Below are 17137 nucleotides of genomic sequence, written 5' to 3' on the forward strand. Positions count from 1 at the left end.
TGTATAATAAATATAAAAAAATTGTGTGTATATATATATATATACACAGACACACGTTTTTCCATATTACATTTATATATTACATATTTACATTTTATATCTGTATAATAAATATAAAAAAAGTGTGTGTATATATGTGTGTGTATAAATAATAGAACAAAAATTTATAAAAAATTAAATAAAATATTTATATTATATTCTCTCAGTCCATGTAGTTGTCTCTCAGAATGAATAGGTTACTAATAGTTAAAGTCAGACAAGAGTTCCCTGCGCAGTCCTCCATCCTCGCTGTCTTCCTGGGGCTGCCCATGTAAGGCTCGCACACATTGGCAGCCTTGCAGAGAGGGGATTGGTGAATTCTCTGTGACTTTCTGATTGGTCTGCACTGTTTTCCAGCCCAGTTTGCTTTCTCTTCCTGTCAGTGAATGTGCTGTGTAGTTTGCTGCACTGGGGGGGGGGGTTGATCTGTCTGTAGCCTGCCACAAATAAGGTCAGTAGAGGTCTTCTAGAAAGCTCCGATCGATCACTTCTTGTTCTTTTCATGCACAGCAATAGGTCACAGAGATGCTTCACTAACTCAGATCCCTTTGCTTTCTACTGCACAAATATTGGATGCTCTGCAAATGTTATTTTGGGGTGATGTCATCACTGAGTTAAAGGGTCAGTCCACCCAAAACCCCTCTTTATTTTATTTTTGGGGGGGGGGGGGGGGGCTGTCAGTTTGAATTGCTCACCAGTGTTTTCTTACTCTGTCTCTGTTCAGGTACCACTGTGAGATTGTTAGGTTTAGGGGTCGTGGTTAAAGGACCGGTATAGAATTGTTCTGATCCAGTTATTGTTTATGATTTTACCTACCCCAGGGTACCTCACTTGCAGCTCAGTCTTCCAGGATTCGTGGTAATTATCCAGAATGCAGCAGTAGGAGTGAGACTTCCTTGTTTACCATAGTATAGTGGGTGGTTGAGCCCGGAGGAATCTGATGTCAGTTCTGATTTATGTTGGATCTATCTAACACTGATATGTAAACAGTCATGTATTTTATTTATTTTTGTATTGGTGGCCACACACGCACGCTTGGATTTTATTATTATTTGTATCCAATTGAAATACTATTTGATCAAAACAATCAAATCTGCAAACAGTCGAGTAGTCAAAACCTTCGCCTCCAATTTAGACTCAAACTGGTCGATCGGGCAGGGTGGAGTATTATCGATTTTTGTTTTGCATCACTGAGATGTTTTGATCGATCAGATTATGTGATTGGCATGATGGAAACCGAGATGAGATCGATTAATTTTCCATCGTAACTATCAATTGACATCCCCTTCCCCGTGTGTGACATATCAATTGAATGGGTTGTTGATGATAGATCGATTATTCCAATCAGAAGAGCTCGATCGTTTTCATCCATAGCACATATCCTAGAGTAACTGTTAGATAAAATCAAGATTGTGAGAGATGCAATGTGTGGAATGTACAACCAAACCAGTAGCTTCTGGGCACACATAATCTGCCGTATAAATAGTATACATACCATCTCATTGCATATACTACATGTATTGGCGTTTGCCTTTCTTACAGCCAATTGATGGAAGAATAGGGAATCCATCTTTCCATTATAACACCATAATTCTATAGACCTCACCCAGCTCCAGCAATTTTTTTTTTTTTAAAGTTGTGTACAAGAGATGGAAGGGATAAAACCTCTGTCAGGTTTTTATTACTCTTGGTGCCCTCCATAGAGAGGAATAAAGTCATACATGGATCGAAGTTCAGCAGGGACCGATGTATGGGCACCCTGGTTCTACAGAAGATCGACTTCTGTACACCCAGGCTTTTTTCAATCGATCAGTGCCGCCGGCTACAGCCAGCAGCAATGATCATTTGTATTCTGATGTCTTCTCAGCAGAACAGAAGGATTTCCCCATTCACATTGAATGTGTGGTGGGGGAATCGAATCTTTTATTTATTTTTTTTTTTTTTTTCATTCAACCCACTGGTTCAACTAAAAAATTGATGAATGTATGGGCTGCTTTAGGCTGGGTTTGCACCTATGCGAATTGAATGCAGGTTTTCCTTGCATCCAGTTTGCATGATAGGAGATTGTGACCGGCTCTCTATGGAGGCTGTGGAACGGCTTGCACAGGAGCGCTGTGCGTCTTTGGCTCTGTTTCAGGGCAGAATTCAGGCAAAGATTTGGCCCCATTTCATCCCTGAAACAGAGAACAGGGACACGCCGGACCCCTGCTGTGAGCTGCATCCGTCCGATGTGTGACCCCAGTCCTAATCTAACGCTCTGTCAAAGTAACAGGGTGTCACAAGGATGGGAAGTTATGAGATTTCTTTCTGATGGGGACAAAGTGCCACGTTACTTACTAAAGTAGGGAGGGGTCAGAATAACTGGCAGGTGTTTACTGGTGGAGAGAGAGAACACATCTACTGGGTGGGGATGGGGGACTCATCTCAAACCCATATAATAATCCGATAATATATGAGATCATAGAACCCCCTATTTCTCAAACATGAATAAAACAGAGCTATGGAGTAAAGACATTTAATAAATTTGATCCAATTAAACAGATGTCAGAATTGTTCTGTTCATTGGCTCTCTGTACATGTAGACATTTTTTATCTTGGATAGAGTAAGGGAAGGATATAACTTATAACCCTTGTCAGGTTTTTTTTTTTTTCCTGTGTCCCATCAAGGAGATTTCCCTTCACTTCCTGTCCCATAGCTAAACCAGGAAGTGAGAGGAAATCCATGCAAATTAAAGGAATCCATGTGCAGCCCCCCCCCCCCCCCCCCCGGTCACCAGAACTAGTGTCCCCATTGGAAGATTTCCCCTCTATATTACTTTTCTGGGGATAACCCAAAATGTTGTATTTATTTAATTTTTACTTTCAATGATGATGGTAAACAGGACAAACAGAGAGGGAGAATCTCCATAATGGACATGCAAATCTCAAATACCTGACAGGGGTTCTAAATCCATTCACAAATTTAAGAAACAAAAAAAAAAAAAAAAAAAACCTCTCCACTCTGTCCAAACCGGAAAAAATAAAGCTTTTTCTTCTAATTTTTTTTTTTTTTATACACTAAATCATATTGTCTAAATGTCTTTACTCCATAGCTCTGTTCTATAGATTTGCATTGCTTCCTGGTGACACGCACAACCTTTCCTGTCTTGGTGTCACTGGGACCGTTATTGAGAGGAAACCAAACCAATGGATGAAAACTTGACAAAAGTTCTGACTCTTACCCTCCTGATCAGAAACCTAAGAAAAAAAAAAGATTTCAGCTGTAATACATTAATATAGTTCTATGGAAGAGGAGTTTTGTCATACTTTCATTCTATGTAGAAAGGCCATTGTTCCTCTTTTTTTCATAAACTTGTCTTAAGAGATCGGTGCGGTGAAGGGATTGATTCCTATAGTATAGTGATGGCGAACCTTGGCACCCCAGATGTTTTGAAACTACATTTCCCATGATGCTCCACTACACTGCAGAGTGCATGAGCATCATGGGAAATGTAGTTCCAAAACATCTGGGGTGCCAAGGTTCACCATCACTGCTATAGTATGTTTGTTTGTTTTTGGTGACAAAGCAACAACTACTGAGCAATGTCAGATATTTGCCAGCATGCTGGACATGATGCACTTTTTTCTCAGATGTCTTGGGAGTTGTTCCCTACACAGCCATAAAGTGATGTTCAGTCTGATCTGTTGTTGACCTACCTGGGCCAGAGTCATGTCATTTTTATTGATTTGAAGTTAACCTCTTGCTTACTGTGCACTTAAACCCCCCTCCTGACCAGACCAATTTTTAGCTTATTTTTTTTTCACAGAAATGGAGCTTTCTTTTGGTGGTATTTAATCGCCACTTGGGTTTTTATTTTTTACTAAACAAACAAAAAAGACAAATAAAAAAAAAAACATGTTTTAATAGTTTGTTATAAAATTTAGCAAATGGGTAATTTTTTTTCCTTCATTGATATTCGCTGATGGGGCTGCACTGATGGGCACAGGGTGACATTGATGGGCACAGATAGGGTGACACTGATGGGCACTGGTAGGTGATATTGATAGGCAGCACTGGTGATGACACACTGTGGGCACTGATGGGTGGTGCTGGTGGCACTGGTAGGTGAGACTAGTGGGCACAGAAGCCTCTCCACAATCAGGACCGATGTCCCTCTCATAGCCACCGGCGATCTTTTTTTATTTTATTTTTTTTATTTTATTTTTTCGCCGGCTCTGTTTAGGTCACATGCTCAGCTGTCATTGGCTGACAGCTGATCACATGGTAAGGGGTCGGGATCGATCACAGGGGGCGCCCAGGCTGACATCCAGGGACATCCTCCCGGCACATGAAGTCCGCGATGTAGCCATCTTTCGGCTATAGCGCGGATGGCAAGTGGTTAACAGACAGCTGAAAAAATACATGTAAACTGCTTTGCCTGCAAAAAGTCCATTCATTGGATATGGGCACCCAGGGTGGATTTGATTTAAATCAAGTCGATTTAAACCACAATTTAAATCGCTATTAAAAAGGCTTGATTTAAATCAACTCTATTTTAAATCATAATTTTTAAGAGCCGCAGCGGCTCTTCCTCTGACACGCTGTTGACTCACTAATGGTCCCATTCACTTTTAATGTGACAACAAGGTGAGGGACGTGGCGGCAGCAGGTGAGTGGATGCCCGCTAACGGGTGCTGCCATGATGGATCTGGAATGACAGGTGCTCTTTAAATAACTAATTCTTGCTGGTAGTTAGAATATTAAATATTTGCAAACAAAATTAAGGTTTCCGATTTTAGAATAATAAGCTGTCAGGTTAGTAAAACAGCGATATCAGAACCGATTCAATCGTACAGTTTGTAGTGTACAGAGATTTGCAAAACAATGGGATAATGGAATATTCCTGAAATTCGTTTTATCTTACTGTGAAATTTTGTGCATGTATCAATGCAGTGCATGTTATCTGGAATGGATATGGATTAATTGAATGAGTTTACAAAAAATGAAACTATTGCAGAATATACAGCCTCATGCTACATAACTAAGCTCCATTTCATGCTAAATAAATTAAATTATTAATGTATCTTTCTTAAATAGGAAACTATATCTTTAGATAGATTTTTACTCCAAAAGCATTTTATTGAAATAAATTTGATAAAAATCAAAAAAATCATTTTTTTTTTTTTTTTTTTGATCATTGATTTCTATCCACCCCGTGGGCACCCTGCCAAACATTACAACCAGGTCCTGGACTACACTGCTGTTCAGCAATACAGTCTTATCCACTACTTACCCCAGGTTCTAATTGGACATATAAGAAGTAGAAGCACCCCAATAAAGTTATAACTGTGCTCCCTTGTTCTGTAAGAACGCTGTAAATAACAGTAAAGTGCTGATTGGCTCTACCAAACCACCTACTCCCAGTCCGGGGGCTGCCCTGCAGACTGTGGCTTTGCTTGTCTATGGAGAAAAAAGAATGATTTTTGTAATGAATATATACAGACGGTCCCCGAGTTACAAACATCCGACTTGCATACAACTCCTACTTACAAACAGAGGGAGACAACAGGAAGTGAGAGGAAATCTACCTCCACTGCCATCAATGCAGCAGCCTCACCATCGCTGTAATATAATCAAATAAAAATTAGTAGGACAAGTATGCATTGGTCACGTGGGGGTCATGACATCATCTGATGCTGTAGATTAGTTAGGATGGATTGATGAGTATATGTTGCTGGGTAGTGGGCGATCAGGAGACAGTGAATGTCATCCTGCCCATTTAATACAATATGCATTGATGCTAGCATAGGTGTGAAGGGGTCCTTACATTTTTGTTTTTTGTTTTTCACTTTTTTTTTTTTTCCCTTGCCACGGTTTGTTTATTATGGTTTTATATATCAGGAAAAACAGGTTTTATATAGCTAATCTATTCTATTTGTGGTCTATATGTATATAAATATATAGCATATTTCAACAAGTTCTCTCTTCTCGTTTAGTTTGCAGCAGAACCAAAGAGTGAAGCTGACTGCCTGGAAAATATCCGAGAGTTCCTGAGAGCATGCAGCTCTCTCCGGGTTGAGGTGAGCGTTCACTGTCATGCGTTTCGAGTATCGTTTACTTCTATTACATTATGCATGAAGCTGAAGAAGTGATGTCCAGGTAACATCAGACGCATCGGTTTTGTCAAACTAGGTTAGAGCTTCTCTGTGCAATGCCACCTGTAAATGGAACTTCTAAACAACATTTGTGCAGTCTTAAACTCATTTGAAGAAAACAGAGAATTTTGCCCAAAATTCACCTGATTTTAAAATATTAAAGCTGCTACACATTAGATGCATTTATCAGTCGGCCTCAATTCACGCTTTGAATGCAAATGCTGTGCTATTCACATGCAAATTCAGTGTGGGGCAATTTGAGCCCGTGTATTTTCAATGGGCTCAAATTGCACAAGATGCACTACTATTGGAAACGGACTGCAGCTGGATCGTATGGTACTTTTGTACCATGTGATCCGGTGCAGGAAAACACATTGATATTGTGACCTGCATTTGAAGTGTCATTAAAGTGATTGTAGCAAAAAAAGGAAATCCACTATTGTGGAGTCTGGTGTCTGCCCGCCGACACCCCAATAGTACAACAAAAAGGTTTAAACCCCCATAAAGAACTGGGATTTTAATGGCAAGCAGCACACCAAGATTGTATAAAGATATAATGGTTTATTAGAAATGTTAAAATCATGTATAGAAGAACACGATGCAAACGTATACTGTATTTATTGGCGTATAACGATCACTTTGTTCACCATGAAAATCAGGTGCAAATTATACGCCAATACTATATTATATACAATGAGAATCTCCTGCTTACCTAGCGGCCTTTGTAATAGGAAGTCCCATTTCCTGGGCCACCATTGGACCACTGTTCTGTCTGTCATAGGAGATTCTCACTGTATGTAATCTGTCAGCGCTCGTCCCACCCCCCCCTCCCTGTTCCTGCTACGCTGCAGATAGGCATCGATCAGGCTGTGCTGAGGGCAGTGGCGAGGCTGCTTCATTGATGGCAGTGGCGAGGCTGCTTCATTGATGGCAGTGGCGAGGCTGCTTCATTGAGGGCAGTGGCGAGGCAGCAGATGGACACTGACCCTTATTTTGCTTCAAAGTTCCTTATTTAAAGTATATGTTTTTTGTTTTTGTTTTTTTCCTGGAAATTCCCTCTTAAAATGTGTATGTTATACGCCGATAAATATAGTAGTTACGGTACATAAAAGAAAAAAACTGCTATTTTACAAACATCTAGGTTTATGGCGAGTTTCAGACAGATGGTTTCTCTGTTCAACCCACTGTATGGGTTGAACGAAAAAACCATCTGTCTGAAACTCGCCATACACCTAGATGTTTGTAAAATAGCAGTTTTTTTCTTTTATGTAACTATATGTTTGCATCGTGTTCTTCTATACACAATTTTAAGATTTCTAATAAATTGTTCTATTTTTATACAATTTTTGGTGCACTGCTTGCCATTCAAATTTCAGTTCTTTATGGGGGTTTAAACCTTTTTGTTAAAGTGATTGAAAAACCCTTCTATATACCCAGTGAAGTGACTGGCCTCGGGTGATACACAGAGATGAAACGCATCCTCCTACATAAGTTGTATCTGGTTATCTACAGTAATTTACACTCTACATCCAATAAAAGTGCTGAATTTATAAAGCTTGTAGAGCTGTCAAAAAAAGGGAGCAGAGAGCTGAAGTTATACTCTGTAGAGCTCAGTGAGGAGCGTTCTGAAAGCTGATTGGAGGGGAGGGACATACCCCCTCCACACTGATCACAGAAGCAGAGCCGAGGCTGTCAATCTGGTGGAGATCCCTCCCCTGTCACCATTTTTCTCTTGGTATCAGGAAAACATGTCAGAAGTGATTCATCCTGATGGCAGAGGAACTTTGCAACAGACAGAAATGTCACTTAGTGCTCTTAATTGAGACAAGTACACACTATAGAAGGGTGTGCTTTGTTCATATTTTATGTCTTAGGACTTAGGTTTACAACCATTTTAACTTTGACACCCACTGCAGATCGCAACTGGAGTGGGTTTTGAGCGTGGTGCAGGATCATGGGTTTCCTGCACCTGTACTCGTGGCTAGATCTGCGTTTTAATTATAAATATTGTAGAATGTAGATTTTGATACAGATAAAAAAAAAAAGTCTAAAGGTTAATCTATTCTTTAAAAATGTATTCAGTGTAACCTTCATACCAGCCCATATATACCCCTTCCTGGTCAGGATATTTTTTTTTTTTAGTTTTCAGTGCTCTGTAATGCCGCATACACATGACCGGACTTTCCGGCAGACTAGGTCCAACGGTCTTCCCGACAGACTTTCGGCAGAGTTCCGATGGACTGTTTTGAACGTGATGACGTAAATGGGACTAAACAAGGAAGTTTAATAGCCAATAGCTTCCCTTGCGTCGTATTTGGTCCATCAGACCAGCATACCCAGACCAACTGTTTTCCTGATTTTTTTTTAGCCCGTCGGATAGATTTGAAACCTGTTCTATTTCTAGGTCCGTCTGATTTTTATTTCTGAAAAACGATCGGACTATCCCACACATGATCGGATTGTCCGACGGACTAATCCCTTCGGGCCTAGTCTGCCGGAAAATCCGGTCGTGTGTACGCAGCATTAGGCCCCTTTTACATGGGACGGATCAGTAATGATCCGCCCCGTGATGATCCGCTTGCTCAGCGGGGAACGCTCCGTTGTCCCCGCTGAGCCGGCAGATAACAGGGCTGTCCCGGCACACTGTGCGGGGACCGCCCTGTCAGCTCTCTGCTCTCCTCTATGGGGGATCGGGTGAACACGGACCGTCTGTCCGTGTTCATCCCATCCGCTCTGCAGACAGATAGAAAAATAGGATTTTCCTCCGTCTGCAGAATCGGACGATATCGGGTGTCTGCGGATGTTCATCCGCAGACACCCGCTATCCCATAGGGATGCATGTATGTCCGTATTTCAACCGCAAACGGATGGCTGAAAGGATGAAATGCGGACATAATGTCCGCATGTGTGAAAGGGGCCTTTCTTTTAGGCCTTGTGCGCACTGGGCTTCAAAAAAATGACGCTTTTTTAAGGGGATCTGACAGATTTTTTTTTCTGCTTCTAAATGCTTGTTATTGTTAGCCTTAATTTACTAAGATGAAAGTGTGCAAAATCTGGTGCAGCTGTGCGTAGAAACCAATTAGCTTCCAGGTTTTATTATTAAAGCCTAAATTGAAGAAGTTGAAGTTAAAAGCCGATTGGCTACTATGCACAACTTCACCAGATTCCGAATGCACCAGTATTAGTAAATCTTCCTCTGTGTTCATTCACACAGGCATTTAAAAGAAGAACATCACTTGCCTGTCCAGGAGAGTAGCGTTTCAGCAGAAAAAAAAATACCCAATGTGCCTAAAGGCTGGGCATGTTCATTTAGATGGCCGAAATAAACGAATAATCTGGCCAGTGGAATGAATAAAGGCTCAAACGCTTAGCATTGCTAAAAGTGTTTGCAAAATGCAGATTTAGGCGCGGTTTTTATGCTGCCTTTCTCATGCCAGCAGAAAAGACGTTCAGATGAGCTGGGTGGATGAGACCTTATCATGACTCTGTCACATTATACTTGTGAGTGTGTCAATTTTCTTGTTTTAAAGTGTTGCCAGCACTTTCCTACAACAGCTTTGATTGTCTTCTCTACACCCCAATCCCAGACATTCCCACCTTCAACTCATTTCCACTGATCAGTAAGGCAGCTCGTCATAGTGATGGGCTATAAGGGATATGGGGGTGGGGTGGGGGGGATAGAGATGAATAGAAGTTGGCACCTTCAGAGCTTTGCACGTTCAAAGCAGCCCAACATTTGGGCAAAGGCGGGGCAATGAGGTTTGCTGGAGGTATTCATAGGCATTTGTAAGTGTTGCCATGTTATACCTGCTAGCATCTTTTTATGGGGGGTGAAGTGGCTGTAAACCCTTTTCCTATACCCAGTGAAGTGACTGACCTAGGTTGATACATAGAGATGAAACCAATCCTCCTACATAAGTTGTGCCCGTCTATCTACAGTCTTTTCTTCTCTACACCCGTTTAAAGTGCTGAATTTTAAAGCTTGTCTGAGAGGTCAGGAAAAAAAGAGGGTGTAAAGCTTAACCAGTTCCCGACCAGCGCATGCCAATGTACGTCGGCAGAATGGCACGGGCACGAGTCTGTCAGTCAGCTGGAGCTCCATCCTGTCACCTTTTTTTCTCTTGGTGTCAGGAAAACTTGTTAGAAGCGATTCATGCTTATAGAAGAGGAACGAAGCAGCAGACAGAAAAGTCACTTGGTTCTCTTAATTGAGACAAATGCACATTATAGGGGGATCTGCTTTGTTCATATTTCATGTCTGAGGTTTACAACCACTTTAAGCGACTGAAGTCACTTTAAATATGAACTCCAGGACTTGTATTGCATACTTCTATTGGTCCAGCTTGAAAAACCATAAATCTACATTAGACATACTGCTAGGGAAGCTGGAAAGACGTCCCAATCGCCACCTCATCCAATCAGAGAAGGCCTTGTATTTGTTGTAAAAATGCAAGGTATTCTATGAAGGGACATAGTGCTGAGGGGAGCGACCTCCTGTGGTCTGTGTGCAGTGAGGCAGCCACTTGCATAGACCCTGAGCAGGATGCAGAAGACCGCGGCTAATATTGTAGTAGTGCTGACTAGTACAGTGATCTCCAGTTTTCCAGGTATGAGTGATGCATACTTACACTGTATATGTAAGTAAACAATACAGATCATTCCTGGATGTAAGTTTAGTTAAAAATTGTTTTTGTTTTTTGTTTGTTTTTTTGTTTTTTAATCTACACAAGGCATGATACTTACAATCATTGCAAAGTGTCCTTTGTGCTGCTGAGTGCGCTCCTATTTAAAATCTGAAGTATTCTGCCCTCTAGTTATTTTACAATGTATTGGGTTCTATTCTGACATGAAGCTTATTTAGTAATATTTTTAGAACATATAATGCCATTTTAATGAATTAAAAGGTTTCTTTTGTTTTGTTACCTCGTTATTTATTTTCAGATCATTGAGGCTTGTAAGAGGAATGTACTGTATGTGATACGGAATCAAAGATCTTGCAGTATATTTTGACTGCCTGGTTATCTCTACTGGGTTCTTCATGTTCTGTCACGTAGATTTGGAATATTTCAAATCCCTTTTTTTTTTTTTTTTTTTTTTTTCGCATACTTAACTGTCTGAGTTTTTCTTATCTTTACTAAATCTATACAATTATGCACAATCATTCCAAAAACTTTTTTAGAGAGTCGCTCACAGAGGAAAGTACAGCAAAGATTGGGGGAGGGGCTGGGGCGTTCGTTTTGACCGGGGTTATGCCCTTGCTGATCCACAAGTCATTAGATCGACTTCTGTCGAATGTTCATGCTGAAAAACTTTCATCGATCAATGGCATCAAGCACGGATTCAATGTATTCTGACAGTGCAGAGTCGCACTGTATAGAGAGTCACACTGCCACTGGTATTCCTCCATCTACATCGCTTATGTGGACGGGGGAATCTGTTCTTCTCCTCCTTTTTTTTTTTTTTGTTTTTTTTTTTTTTTGTTCAGCTCATCGGCTGAAAAAAAGAAAAAAGGCTAACTTTAACTTTCTTTACTAGCCTAAGGCCAGGTATACACAATTCAATTAACAGCTGGTTCAGCCTTAGGCTAGTAAAGAAAGTTTGCTTTTTTGTTCAGCCGGCGACCTAAACAAAAAATTTTTATAGATTCCCCCATCCACATAATGATGTGGTTGGAAGAACCACCCCCCCATTCGTTAATTGATCAATTAACTTGGTTACAACCAGCCTGATGGACTCTTGCTATTATCACTAGTGGCTGCTATAGCGATAATCACTGTCTTCTCCCAGCAGGGGCAGCTTCCCCCGTACCCCCGCCAGGAGAAGACCATGGCCCGGTAGGAGGGACTCCAACATCAGCACTGTGTCTTGATGGGGGGGGGGGGGGGGGATCGAGTGAATTCCTTTCCTGCAACCTGTGGTTGCAGGAAATAAATTCACTATATGTATGGCTGGCTTAAGTGAGGTGAAGTCTTCCACTGGCGACAACTGATACAGTGACAGCTGCCTGACAGGATTTTCCTATCACTTTGGAGAGATTTCCTCTTCCTTCCTGTTTTGTCTTTCCAAAAGGAAGTGAAGGTAATTATCTGCAATGGGGCACATCAGAAAAGGTTCTAAACCTCCCCTTCTCTATCAAAAAAGAAATAAATAAAAGAAATCTGAGGTGCACATTTAGGTTGGGTCCACACTATTGTGAATTGGACGCGGGTTTCCTTGCATTCAGTTTGCATGTCAGGACCAGCTCTCTATGGAGCCGGTTCACACATCTCCAGAGCGGCTGTGGTGTGAATTGCACAGGGGCCTTGTGTGTCTTCTAGTCCATTTTCAGGTAAAAATTTTGACCGAAATCGGACCTGAATCGGTGAACGAGGACGCACCGGACCCCTGCTGTGAGTCGCTCTGTGCTGCAGTGTGAACCCAGCCTCAAGCTTTCAGAAAATGGCAATCGCTTTCCGATATAGCACAAAGCCGTGACCTCAAATCCATCTTTGCACCTTTTTAAAATGAAAAGTGTCGGGCTCTGAACACGGTTGTAGTGATTGGGTTTGACTCGCTGTTGCCTCTTCTTAGCAAACTGGTAAAAAATAAAACTGGTAAGTTTGTAATGTTTGAAGTTTTTTCTTTTTTCTGACAGTTGCCAGTTTAGGGTCGGGGTAGGCAACCCCTGGCACGCAAAGCCTCTTTTGTAGGCACTCGGCTCCCTCCCCATCAGCAGAGCAGTGCAGTGAATGCGTTGTAATTTCAGCGTTCCCCCACACCGCACCCGCACTGAGGGGGAGGCACTGTGCCCCCGCACATTGGAAAAGATGGGAAACTTTGCTGTAGCTGTGATCATCAGCTTTTGTGATGGGGAAGAGATTGGGTGCAGTTCTGCTGGGGGGGGAGCGGCCCCTGTTTCTAGGAGGAGGACTGTCACTGGCTGCTGCTAAAGTCAATCACAGTCCTGCTAGCCCCACCCAGCATCTGGAGGAAGATGACCCACTTGGTTGCCACTAGCAATCTCAGAAAGAAGGGATTTCATTGATTGAGAAATGAAAGGTCACACCCAACTTTTCCTGTGGTGCAGAGCTCCGCACTTTTTCTTAGCTGCAGGAGCCCAACTTCTGATCGTGCACACAGGCTTCCAGGGGCTTGTATGTGACATCCCATACATCACATAGAAGCACGTGGGCTTGGATGCAAGAGGTGAATCAGCAGGATGAGTGTGCCAGGACAGGTATATGTGCCTCATCTCTGTTTCCTTTCACCACTCTGCATATCACACATATCATAGGTGAGAAGAGGGTACAGCAGTGGAGCAGATAAGCAGGAGGGTACAGGGGTGGGGAAATTGAGCAGAAGGGGTTCAGAGGTGGGTCAGAAAAGCAGGAGGGTACAGTGGTGGGGCAGATGTGCAGGGAGGTACAATGGTGGCAGAGATGAGAAGGGGCTTCAGCAGTGGGACAGACGAGCAGGAGGGTACAGTAATGGGGGGAGGGGGGTTAATGTTGGGCCAGATAAGAAGGGGGTTCAGTGGTGGGACAAAAAAGCAGGAGGGGTAGAGCAGTGGGGGCAGATGTGAAAGAAGGTGTATTGGTGGGACAGATGAGCAGGGGGAACAGAGGTGGAGCAAAAGAGCAGGGGGGTACAAAGGTGAGACAGATGTGCAGGAGGTATATTGGTGGGGCAGATGACAAAGCGGAGTTACAATGGTGGGACAGATGAGCAGGTGTTTCCGTAGAGAGACAGAAGAGCATGGGGATATGTTGGTGTAGCAGATGTGCAGGGAGGTACAGTGGTGGGGCAGGTGAGCAGTGGGGTTACAGTAGTGGGACAGAAGAGCAAGGGGGTACAGCGGTGGGACAGAAGAGCAGAGGCTACAGTGGTAGGGCAGATGTGAAAGGTGGTACAGTGGTGGGACAGAAGAGCAGGGTGGTATGGTGGTGGGGCCAATGAGCAGGGTGGTATGGTGGTGGGGCCAATGAGCAGGGTGGTATGGTGGTGGGGCCAATGAGCAGGGTGGTATGGTGGTGGGGCCAATGAGCAGGGTGGTATGGTGGTGGGGCCAATGAGCAGGGTGGTATGGTGGTGGGGCCAATGTGCAGGGTGGTATGGTGGTGGGGCCAATGTGCAGGGTGGTATGGTGGTGGGGCCAATGTGCAGGGTGGTATGGTGGTGGGGCCAATGTGCAGGGTGGTATGGTGGTGGGGCCAATGTGCAGGGTGGTATGGTGGTGGGGCTGATGTACAGTGGTGGGGCCGATGTGCAGGGTAGTACAGTGGTGGGGTGGATGTGCAGAGTAGTACAGTCTTGAGGCAGATGTACAGTGGTGGGGCTGATGTGCAGAGTAGTACAGTGGTGGGGCAGATGTGCAGGCTGGTACAGTGGTGGGGCAGATGTGCAGGGTGGTACAGTGGTGGTGTGGATGTGCAGAGTAGTACAGTCTTGAGGCAGATGTACAGTCTTGGGGCTGATGTGCAGGGGGGTTTACAGTCTTGGGGCAGATGTTCAGGGGGGTTTACAGTCTTGGGGCAGATGTGCAGGGGGGTTTACAGTCTTGGGGCAGATGTGCAGGGGGGGTTCAGTCTTGGGGCAGATGTGCAGGGGGGTACAGTCTTGGGGCAGATGTGCAGGGGGGGGGGGGACAGTGATCTGAGGCATGGGAGTGCAGGATGTTAATTTCTCACTACTCAAGTAGTTTACAGCATTTACTTTATTAAAAAATCCTTTTTGTGGTTGAGAGTGTGAAGTTGACATTTTTTTGTTATAAAATCGACACACTCAATTTCTTAGAATTTTTTTTTTTTTTTTTTGGCGCACTGTGCTTAGAAGGTTTAGGGGGGAGTATCTGAGGGAAGGGGGTTCCTGGCCATTCCTTCCAATCTGAAGGGGATTTTCCAGCTGTTTGCTGATGGTGAAATACCGGCTCAGCTCAGTTTTGGCACAATTCATATTCCTATCATATCACGTGTAATGGTGATTAAATGAGGAGAATATTATTGACCTGCAAACCACAAAGGTACAGCTATACAGTGTGCTTTATTATATAAAACAGAACATGGTTTGCTGCTGATACAGGAAGCTAAATACAAACTGTAATCTCGTTTATGGTTCACACATATCTATTATTAGAAATGTCAGATGTAACAATTCCCGCACTCTTCCTTTTTTTTGTGAAATACTATGACAGTGGGCTAAATTTACTAAACTGGAGAGTGCAGCTGTGCATGATAGCCAATCAGCTTCTAACTTCAGCTTGTTCAATTAAGCTTTGACAAAGAAAACTGGAAGCTGATTTCTATGCAGAGCTGCATCAGATTTTGCACTCTCCTCCAGTTTTAATACATCGGCCTTAGTTGGTTGTTCTAAACTGCATGTGATGTGATCTTTCAAGAAATGGGTAAAGCGTTTTTTCAGAAATATAGTATGCCATTGAATGCATCTGCCCCTAGATGATTACCGCTTGTTCAAAGAAAAGATTACTGTTCAAGATTTTATATATATATATATATATATATATATATATATATATATATATATATATATATATATATATATATATATATATATATAATATATATTCACCAGAGCTTCACAGGTTGCCACTGGAATCAACTTCTGTTTGAAGATGCCCCACAGATGCTTAACCTCCCTGGCTGTATGATTATGTCAGATTTTTGATGCTCAATGCGGTACATTGTTTTGCATGGAAATTTGCATTTTTTTTTTTATTGTAGGCCTGTAATTCTTAGGCATAACACCATTAAATCTGTCCAAACAAGAGTCTAGTAGATGGGCACTGATTGTCAGCGCTGCTGGGGAATGATTGTCAGCGCTGCTGGGCAGTGATTGTCAGCAATGATGGGCACTGGGCAGCACTGATGAGGAATGATTGTCAGCACAGATGGGCACTGATTGGCAGGACCGATGGGCAGCACTGATTGTCAGCACTGATGGGGAATGATTTTCAGCACTGATGTGCATTGTCAGCACTGATGGGGAATGATTTTCAGCACTGATGTGCATTGTCAGCACTGATGGGGAATGATTTTCAGCACTGATGGGCACTGACCGTCAGCACTGATAGGGGAGAGGGGGAGTTTCACATTCAGAAGATAACGAGGCTTGCAAGAGCCGCTCGGTGTGTGAAACTGTCAGATAATGTAACCACTTACTGGAAGAAAGACCAGCTGTCACAACTCGGCCGCGAGCAGCTATAAACACCTTGCTTAAGAAAAGGGGTGGGGCCAAATGTAGCGGCCCGCTCAGACCTCACCCCATTGGCTGGAGTTTGATAGCTGTTTGGTACCTCCCCCCCACCTACCTACATCGCCGCTGAGTTTTGACATCTGGTCTCTCTCCCTGTAAGCAGTGACATTACCTGACAGTTCACATACTAAGCGGCTCTGGCAAGCCTCACGATCTGCTGCTTGTGAAACTGTTTCAAAGGTAATGCGGGCTACACACCCTCTTGAATGCAACATTTCATGGCAGATTTCAGGAGACAGCTCAGGGTGTTTAGGGTGTGCCCAGGTACACCCCATGCACAGGCCTATGGAGCTGATGACTTCCTGTGCTGACTGTTATCAGTATTGTTCCCAGATACCTTTTGAGGACTACAAATCCCCCACCCCCCCCACCCCATGTAATTGAGAAAAAGGGGAGTGTTCTGTAAACCTGTTCTAGAGTGACAGTGCTGCTTCTTTATAGATAGAGTCCAGTGAGTTGTCATCCTAGGATAGGAAGTGTGTGTTATTGGTAGGATCACCAGGTGAAAATGAAGAAAAAAATAAATAAAATAATGCAGCCAAACATCTAAAGAGACTGACAAGTTGCATTGTATATTCTATTTTTGGGGAGATTAGATACACTTTTTGGAAGAAAAAGTATAGCCAAACTTTTTGGGCTTTACTTTTAATATGGCTCACAGGAATGTAGCTAAAGCCTGCTTTTCTGCTGACATCACAAAGCCATTCCAGGCTCT

The 17137-nt window shown here is 42.9% G+C and overlaps 1 protein-coding gene across 5 annotated transcripts in view; it reads left to right on the forward strand.

The window, feature by feature from the left end:
- Positions 1-17137, forward strand: part of ARHGEF6 (Rac/Cdc42 guanine nucleotide exchange factor 6) — a 174645-nt gene that overhangs the window by 16240 nt on the left and 141268 nt on the right. For all 5 annotated transcript variants that reach the window (XR_013277464.1, XR_013277465.1, XM_077490420.1 and 2 more), the window contains exon 2: positions 6016-6099. Coding sequence is in view for 3 of the 5 variants with exons in the window: in XM_077490420.1 (XP_077346546.1) it covers positions 6016-6099 (84 nt within the window). In the remaining 2 variants the exon portion in view is untranslated. The remainder of the gene's footprint in view (positions 1-6015; positions 6100-17137) is intronic.

Source organism: Lithobates pipiens, unplaced genomic scaffold (assembly GCF_037356315.1).
Source record: "Lithobates pipiens isolate NorthernLeopardFrog02 unplaced genomic scaffold, aLitPip1_a1.2 Scaffold_1, whole genome shotgun sequence".
Classification (NCBI taxonomy): domain Eukaryota; kingdom Metazoa; phylum Chordata; class Amphibia; order Anura; family Ranidae; genus Lithobates; species Lithobates pipiens.